At 43.3% G+C, this 9,639-nt stretch overlaps 1 protein-coding gene across 1 annotated transcript in view; it reads right to left on the bottom strand.

Moving 5' to 3' along the window:
- Positions 1-7,071, bottom strand: part of LOC123233651 (cholesteryl ester transfer protein) — a 34,614-nt gene extending 27,543 nt beyond the window's left edge. Inside the window, exons 1-4 of the mRNA XM_044659713.1 lie at positions 7,018-7,071; positions 4,269-4,554; positions 3,230-3,344; positions 1,508-1,643 (exon numbers count right to left, since the gene is read on the bottom strand). Of these exons, the coding sequence (XP_044515648.1) occupies positions 1,508-1,643; positions 3,230-3,344; positions 4,269-4,554; positions 7,018-7,071 (591 nt within the window). The remainder of the gene's footprint in view (positions 1-1,507; positions 1,644-3,229; positions 3,345-4,268; positions 4,555-7,017) is intronic.
- Positions 7,072-9,639: the final 2,568 nt, after the last annotated feature.

Consider the following 9,639-nt stretch of genomic DNA (forward strand, 5'->3'; position numbering starts at 1 on the left):
ATATATATATATATATATATACCTGCAGAGAAGCTTTAAGAATGGGGGGGCGGGGGAGCAGGCAGCTGGGTGGCTCAGTGAATTGAAAGCCAGGTCCAGAGGCCGGAGGTCCTGGGTTCGAATCTGGACTAGACACTTCCTAGCTATGTGACCCTGGGCAAGCCACTTAACCCAATGGCCTAGCCCTTACTGTTCTTCTGCCTTAGAACCAACCGATGTTGATTCTAAGACTTATGAGTTAAAATGGGTTAAAAAAATAATTACCTGGGGAAACTGGGGACCCAGAAAGGAAAAGAGAAAAACAATTGCCTGCTCAGCTAGAAAGTTGTTTGTTTGTTTGTTTGTTTGTTTGTTTGTTTGTTTGTTTGTTTGTTTGTTTTAAAAACCCTTACCTTCTATCTTAGAATCAATACTGTATATTGGTTCCAAGGCAGAAGAGTGGCAAGGGGGTCAGATGACCTGCCCAGGGTCACACAACTAAGAACCCTTTTGGGTTTGGGTTTGTTGTTGTTGTTGTTGTTGTTGTTGTTTTTAAACCCTTACTTTCTGTCTTAGAATCAATACCCTATATTGGTTCCAAGGCAGAAGAGCAGGGGGCAGCTGGGTAGCTCAGTGTTTTGAGAGCCAGTCCTAGAGACAAAAGGTCCTAGGTTCAAATCTGACCTCAGAATCCTAGCTGTATGACCCTGGGCATTTAATCCCCATTACCTAGCCCATATCACTCTTATTGGTTCTAAGATGGAAAGCAAGGGTTTAAAAAAAAAAAAAAAAAGAGCAGTAAGAGCTAGGTAACAGGAGTTAAGTGACTTGCCCGGGATCACACAGCTAGAAAGTGTGTGAGGCCACATTTGAACCCAGGTCCTTCTATCTCTAGGCCTGGCTCTCAATATACTGAGCTACCCAGCTGCCTAGCCGTTCCCTAAAAAGGTTCTTCTATCAGGTATTTGTCTGAGGGTATGTAGAACTGTGCCTGGCCATCAGAGTACTTTGGAGAGAACCTAGGCCAATACCATACCCTCAATTTGAAGATGAAAAAACTGAAGCCTTAAAGGAATGCCTCGTCCTACCTCCCGCAGCAAGTTAGAGCTCAGTCAATTTAATGAATCAAAAAGTATCTACTATTTTCCAGGTATAGGCAACTAAATGGCACAATGGCACTTGAGTAAAAAAGTCAGGAAAATCTGAGTTTAAATCCAGCCTCAGACACTTTACTAGCTGTGTGACTCTGTGCAAGTCACTTAACCCTGCTTGTCTCAATTTTCCTCATTTGTAAAATGAGTTGGAGAAAGGAAATGGCAAACCTGTATCTTTGTATCTCCTGTATGTTTGCCAGCTCAGCCCCCAAAGGAGTCTTGACTTAAATAATTCATTGACAACAACAATGACTACCATGTATTTGATGAAGTGCTTCATGCTGGGGCTATGAAAAGATACAAAAGGTACACTTTTTCCCTGCCAGGAAGGAGCCGGGGCTCCTGGCTCAAAAAAGCACCAGAAAGGATACTTACAGCCATCCTCCATGGTAGCCATATTGGAGTGTCCCTCTGAAGATCACAGATACATTCTGAATTGTGATGTCTATGCTCTTATCCTTCTTTAGCTCCACTTGGCTGCTGGAGATGGACAGGTTGCTGATCTGGATGCTGGGAGAAGGGAATCGGAAGTCAGAAGCGGTGGAGGAGAGGGTGGAGCGGGGCAGGCTCAGGGCAGAACCCGAGAGCAGGAGAGGCATCTCGGGCACCGCTACTCAGATTAGGCCAGGAATCACAGAAGGTTGGCACTAGAGAGGGGGCCCGAGGATAGAAAATGGAAGTGCTCGGGACTGGAGCTTCATTGGTATGAAGAAATTGTAGGAAAATTCCCTCCGGTGCAGGTTGTTGCCCGTTTGGCAAGGCAAGACTGTATTTGCCCAGGGCCCCGGAGCTAGTGTGAGACGGGGTACATCCTGAGCAGGGGTTCCGGGCTCTGAGGCCATTTCTTTCTCCACTAAGTCATTCTTAGAGCACGGAATGCCAGAGAGAAATGAGACCTCTAGGATCATCTCGACCCCAGAAGCCGATGGAAATGGGCTAACGGAGGGTCTAAGGTCAACACATCAAACATTACATGTGGAAGTATGAATAATGAGATGTATTTATTTTTAATTCTTTTTTGGACTGGACCTCTGATTTCATTGGGATAGGGGACACATCATGAAGAAACTTCCTCTCTCTGTGTAGATCTTTATCCTTTGCTCTGTAGCTTAGTCTTTTTTTTTTTTTTTTTTTTAATTCTTACTTTCTGTCCTAGTAACAACTTTAGGACAGAAGGGCAAGGGCTAGGCAAATGAGGTTAAGTGACTTGCCCAGGGTCACACAGCTAGGAAGTGTCTTGAGATGAGATTTGAACTCGGGGCCTCCCAATGTCAGCCTTGGAGTTCTATCTGCTGTGTCACCACCTAGCTGCCCCTCTATAAATTAGTCTTAGAGATTTGCTTGGGACAACAAGAAGTTAACTTATCCAGAGACACACGGACACCACGGGTCAGAGGCAGGTCCAAAACCCAGTTTTTTCTGATTCCAAGGCCAGCTTTCTATTCACTACACTCTACTGCCTTTCCTTATTAATAGCTATTACAAATCAATAAGCTTTACCTAATCATGCTGTGTGGGGCCGCTAGGTGGCACAATGGATAGAGCTCTGAGCCTGGACTCATGTTCCTGAGACCAAATCTGGCCTCAAGACACTTATTTAAGTGTCACGTCACCCTGTTTGCCTCCGTTTCCTTATTTGTCAAATGAGCTAGAGATGAAATTGATAAACCATTTCACTCTCATTGTCAAGAAAGCCCCAAAATGGAGTCACAAAGAGTCAGACACAAATGAAATGACTAAACAACAAAAAAAATTAAACTCTAAGGCACATCGAATACGCTCATCAGTCTATTTTTAAGAAAAATGGCATGAATCTATGCAGCGCTATAAAACATTCCATGTGTTTTCGGAGCTGTGGCTTCATGCAGGATGGGGATGTTTGCTTCATTAGAGTGTAACGTCCCACGTCTAGACAGGATGGCACATCTAGGGCTTCTTTTCTGGTTTGGTGAGAGCAGGGAGGACGGGGTCAGGAAACCTGGGTTCCAGGCTAGTTGTGCCAATGACTCTATGTGTTCTTGGACGAATGATTCTTAGGAGGCCACCTGGGCCTGGAAAGGACATGCTATGCTTTTTAACCTGGCTCCTAGACTCACTTGTGTAGGCCATAGTTGATTTTTCCCATGAAAAACATGATTCTCTCTCCCTTGATGTCAGGATACGTGGCCCGCTGGAATGCTCTCTGAATCACTTTTGTGGTTTCTTGGTTCACTAGAAACAGAAGCAAATGTGACCACAAGACTTCTTCCAGCCTCCATCAAGTACCTACATTTAAATTCTTTTACATTTAAGACTTCTGAGGGTCTAGGAAGGCCAAGGTCTTTAATCCTAGTCAAGGAATGGCCTCTGACTTTGATGATATCTAATTTAGATCCCAAGCTAACCCCATTTGCTTTGGTCAGAGACTTGCTGCCAAAGCTTGGCCCTAGATGGAGCCCCTAAAAGTGGATAGGAGGAGGTCATTGGTATGATATTTCCCCTTGGGGCAAATTTCCTCTCCTGGTTCTGCCTGCTCCTGGTTGGTAACAAAATGAACCTGACTTCTCAGTGCATGCATTTGACTCAAGGGATCCACCAGAGACACAACAGAGGCTAAATGGGGGAAGTCAAGTTGAAATAAAAGAGCTGCGTGAGGGCAGGTGGGTAGCTCAGTAGATTGAGAGTCAGGCCTAGAGACGGGAGGTCCTGGGTTCAAATTTGACCTCAGACACTTCCCAGCTGTGTGACCCTGGGCAAGTCACTTAACCCCCATTGCCCACCCTTACCACTCTTCCACCTAAGAGCCAATGCACAGAAGTTAAGGGTTTAAAAAAAAAAAAACAAAAAACAGCTGCCTGGGATAAGTCAAGTAAAGATAATGGAGAGTTATTGCGATATAATTTGGGAAGAGAGCTGATACTCCTGTGCCCCCTTCTTCCCCTCATTCTCTTTGGATATCTTAACACATGCCCCAAACCCACCTTTGAACTGGACTCCACATAGCTGTCAGCTTAGCCGAGAAAAGGAAGACAAGTCAACAAACAAAAACAAAAAATATCCCTCCCACAAGGGCTCAGCTCAGAGGGTCAGAGGGCTTGTCCCAAACCTGAGGAGCATCGCTTCTTCCCCAGGGAAGGGCCCAGGGCTAAAACTTACACACCAAGGTAGCTGGTCTGGTGATCCTACATACGATGCCAGTCTGGGTGAAGGAGGTCGAGTGCCCCTTGCAGGCCTCCGTGGCGCCCAGCAGGGCCAGTGAGAAGAAGACAACCACCAGCATGGTCCTTCGGGCCCCCAGGAGAGAGTAGTTGGTCCTCCAGGACCCCCAGTGACTCTTATACACCAGAAGCAGAGAGGCAGGACTGACGTGACTTCTCCACCTCCCCAAGGGACAGGGTGTGTGTGGGGGCAGCTCGGGCTTCCTTAATAGCTGGGCCACTTCCTAAAAATGTCAGTTTTTATCCTCTAGAGAATGGCAGCCTCTCATCCTGCTGACAACAAAGTACAGGTTTAGATAAGGCTCCCACAGTGGGCTTGGTATGGGATAAGTCCCTACAGTCAGAAAGAAAAATATCCAATTGCCAAGCCCAGGGTAGAGGGTCAAGGACTAAGGGCCACTAGGAATGCCTAACCATCCTCCTTTTAAAGAACCGCCACCAAGGCCATTCTCTGGGCAGGACAAACCATTGGAGAGAGTAGGAACTTGGGTGGGACATCTCTGAGCTGGCTGGCCTGCTATCTAATCACTTCCCCTTTCCCCTCATTGTTCCCTAGGCCCTTTTATCCCTGGTACATTGCTTGGCCTTGGGGAACATTCCTATCTTCTTTTTATGTCCATTATTCTCCCAGTCTTCCTTATCAGCCCCCTGGGGATTATCCCTTCCCCTCAGTGAAGATCTGGCTTTTGTTTGCTCAAAGATACCCTAGGGTGGAGAAGGATATCTTATAATAATGTCTTCCCAATAGCCAAGATTCTGGTCCAGTACTGGCAGTTCAGAGTGTTGTCATACTGATGCTACATGGCCAGTTTCTGTAGTTTGGATCTCTGAGGCTCAAGGAGTTTGGTTGAATTCTATTTCAGGCCCAGACTTGGATCTTCCTTCTGTCTTTCTTTCTGTTCCTTAGTTCCCCTGTGGAGATCTTTTTTTTTTTTTTTTAAACCGTTACCTTCCTTCTTGGAGTCAATACTGTGTATTGGCTCCAAGGCAGAAGAGTGGTAAGGGATAGGCAATGGGGGTCAAGTGACTTGCCCAGGATCACACAGCTGGGAAGTGTCTGAGACCAGTTTTGAACCTTGCAGAGATCTTTTAAAGCACAAAACCCTGCCACCATGGGCATCTGTCTGTCATGGCCCCAGCTGGCATCGTGGAGCCAGGATTTCCATGATGCTAGAAAGCATAAGTGAAGACAGGGTGTGGGGTTGGATTTTATTGCAAGCCTGTGTGTCAGGTCCTTGGGTTGGCTCATACAGCCTCATTGCTGGTAGCATATTAGACAGGGGTCCTCAGTGGAGTCAAGATGAAAAAAAGTAAAATGACAAATGTTGGAGAAGCTACAGGAAAACAGGCACACTGATGCATTGTTGATGGAACTATGAATTGATCTAACCATTCTGGAAAATGATGTGAAACCATATCCCCAAATTCAACCATGTCATTAAGCTGTGCATACCTTTTACCCAGGAAACTACTCATCCTATATCCAAAAAGATACCAAAGAAAAAGGAAAAAAGTTCCTAGATACAAAATATTTTATAGCGATTCTTTTGGGAGTAGCAAAAAATTGGAAATAAAGGAAGTGCGGGGTAAGGCTAATCACATGATGCTATATGAATATAAAGGAATAATTTGGGGCCATGAGAATTTGTGAAATGGATAATTTTAGGGAAACTTGGGAAGACCTTTTTGAAGTAAAGAAGAGTAGAGAGAGCAGAAAAAAGAGGACGATTTATATAGTAAAACATTATCCTAAAGGAAAACATCTTTGTAAGAATGTCAGTGACAAACCATGATTCCACATGACTGATAATGGAGCATGTCACCCATCTCCAGAAAGACACAAAATGCAGAATGAGAGATACATTTTTGGACTTGGCCAATATGGGAATTCACTTTGCTTGATTATTCATATATGTTAAGAGGGTTTTCTTTTTTATTATTCAAAGAAAGGTAAAAATATTGACAATGCCATTAGTTGAAAACATATTAAAATATTATTATTTTTAAAAGAGAGAATGATAGGGAGAGACCTGTTGAGGCTGAGAGAATCAGAAGATGGGGAATTCTGGGTACCTCTCTTAGCTGGTTCTGGCTCACCTGCCCTTGTGTAATTGTCATGATGAGTTCCACTTCAGGGACAACTCTGTTGCTCCTAAAAACTACAGAGAATATATCAGATTTGGAATGAATCAATAGTTAAATTCAGGCTAGAGCTACTTCTCTGAAGATCATCAGCTGAATCAGCTCCCTACTCTTCCATCCATACTGAAGGATGCTGAGTGGTGGGCATTAGCATAAAAAAAAAACCCATTGGAGTATTTTTGGGGGAAGACTAGAGGCAGAGGGCCTGACTTCATATCTCAGATCTACAACATATTAGGTTTGTAACACTGGGCAGTGTTACAAACCTAATATGTTGTAGATTAACCTCTCATTTTCTTCATCTGTAAAATGAAGGAGATGGACTTGATGATCGTTAAGGTTAATTCCAGTTCTAGACCAATGACTCAGTTATCATATGAGTCCCAGAGAGAGGAAGTGAGTTATCCAAGGTCACATGGCTAGTTAATGGTAAAGCTGGACCTAGAACACAGATCTCTGGAATCTCAGCTCAGGACTCTTCCTCCTCTGATTTGCTGCCAACTTAATTCTACCCAGAGAAATTTCTAATCCAAATGCATTCTTACCCAGAGGAACTCTTGGTCTAGAGATATGACCTCAGTTTTGCTGCTGGGAGCCATGGTTGAGAAGTCAATTCAAAGGACCTCGGCCTGGGAACTTGAGGCCAAGAGTTACTCCTGGTCATTGACCTAAGGCAGGAATGCTGCTCAGTGCATCCCTGCAGCTTTACAAACAAAGGCCTTGGCACAAATTCCTTTCCAAAGGAGGCAAAAGATCCTACTCTTTTGTACAGGATGCGTTAGATCTCTGCTGGCCATCCTGTTCCTAGCTGGCTGACCCTCTGTCCCGGTTTTGCACTTTTGTTGAGAAACCTTTTAAGTTCCCTTTATGGTCGGAAGCAGAAATTTCAGGTCAAGGTGAGTTAGGGTTAGGGGGCTTCCAAAAGGCAGAGAGCACCAAAGTGGTTAGGGTGTTAGAGAGTCAAGAAGACCCAAATTCAAATATTTCTTTTGACTTGGTAACCCTTGGGCAAATCACTTGAAGTTGAGTGAACTTCAGTTTCCTCACTTGCCAAATAAAGGAATTAAACAAGCTAGCCTCCAAGGTTCCTTCTGACTCAAAATCCATGCTCTTATGTTTATTTACCATAGGCACTTTGGGCTAGAAGGGGCCCTACGGAGTCCTCCTGCTCATTCTCCTGTGTCTAGGTGAGGTTGCTCCAGATCTCTTAATTGACACCCACAGAAAAGGATCCCCCAGGTCTCTTCCCTTGTTCTTCTGGGTCTACCGTAGGTCAGAAGGCAGAAAACATCTTCCTTCCCATCTCATTTTTTTCATTCTCATTTTCCCCCCATGTTTACATGATTTATGTTGTCTCCCTCCCTCTTACCTCCCCCCTCCCAGAGTTGACAGGCATTTCCACTGGGTTATACATATATTATCACTCAAATCCTATTTTCTTATTATTCATTTTTATAATAGAGTAATCTTTTAAAACCAAACCCCCAAATCATATACCCATATAAATAAGTCATAAATCCTATGCTTTCTTCTGGATTTCTACTCCCTACTACTACTTCTAGATGTGGATAGCATTCTTTCTTATAAGTCCCTCGGAATTGTTCTAGATCATTGCATTGCTATTTGTAGCAAAATCTATTACATTTGATAGTACCACAATATTTCAGTTTATAACATATATTTTCCTGGTTCTGCTTATTTCACTCTGCATCAGTTCATGGAGGTCTTTCTAGTTCTTATAGAAATCAAGCAGTTCATTCTTATAGCACAATAGTATTCCATCACCATCATATACCACAATTTGTTTAGTCATTCCCCAATTGAGGGACATCCCCTTATTTTCCAATTTTTTGCCACCACAAAAAAACACAGCTATAAATATTTTTGTACAAACAGAACCTTTCCCATTTTTAAAAATCTCTTTTTTAAAAAAAAAAAACCCAATTGTGGTATTGCTGGATCAAAGGACATGCATTCTTTAAAGCCCTTGGGCTTAATTCCAAATTGCCTTCCAGCATGGTTGGATCAATTCACAACTCCACCAGTAACGTATTAATGTCCTTCCCATCTCAAAGAGACACTCAGAATTGCTTCATAGTGATTATGGGATTCTATGTATAAGAGAGGAGTTCTTTCTTTCTTTCTTTCTTTTTTAATAATCCCTTATCTTCCATCTTAGAATCAATACTGTGTATTGGTTCCAAGGCAGAAGAGTGATGAGAACTAGACAATGGGATTTAAGTGACTTTCCCAGGGTCACACAGCCAGGAAGTCTTTGAGGCCACATTTGAACCCAGGACCTTCAATCTCTAGGCCTGGCTCTCAACTCACTGAGCCATCTAGCTGCCCTTAAGACTGTAGTTCTTTACCTTTTCTGTGTTTCTTGTGGACCCTTTGACAGTCTAGTAAAGCTTGGGGACCCCATCTCTTTGTTGCCTCTATTCATAATTAAAAGAAATTTTAATTTTAGCTAGAAGTTCATGAAAATTTTAGCTAGAAGTTCATGAAAATATAGATATAATTTTCCTCCCATCCTGGTTCAAGGAACCACTGAAATTTATATTCCTTAAGGTTCTATGGACCCAAATTAAAAACTCCTTGTTTACTTCTCTCCTTACTATCACCTAGGCATGTGCTTTGAGTTATTTCTCCACTGGCAGAGAGGGTACACTGAGCCATCTGCACTCTATTGACACCAAGTATACACACTTCTGAGAGGTTGATTTTTGAGTGTGAATATTTTTGTGTGTGAAGCTGACTAATGCAAGGTTTGAATCCACAAACTGCCCATTGCTAGTCCTGTGTTCGAATGCACCAAGCCTCCTGGCCCAGTTTCTATTCAGAACAAACTCAGACTTACTGGCACATTAGTTAGCCCTTTTGTCCCTTTGTAAATTAGAGAGTGATGTACAGATTTGAAATTTTCAAGAGACCAAGACATTGGTTTGGAGAAGCAGAAAAACAGCTGCTGATGGCCAATGAGCAAACTACACTGATGAAGCATTTCCAGTACAATACAGAATAGTGGTGAAAATGGGCACCCTTGCTTCACCCCAGATCTTGTTGGGAAGGCTTCTAGCTTATCCCCATTGCAGCTGTTTGCTGATGGTTTTAGATAGATACTATCTGTCATTTTTTAAAACCCTTACCTTCTGTCTTAGAATCAA

This window comes from Gracilinanus agilis, chromosome 2 (genome assembly GCF_016433145.1).
Source record: "Gracilinanus agilis isolate LMUSP501 chromosome 2, AgileGrace, whole genome shotgun sequence".
Taxonomy (NCBI): Eukaryota; Metazoa; Chordata; class Mammalia; order Didelphimorphia; family Didelphidae; genus Gracilinanus; species Gracilinanus agilis.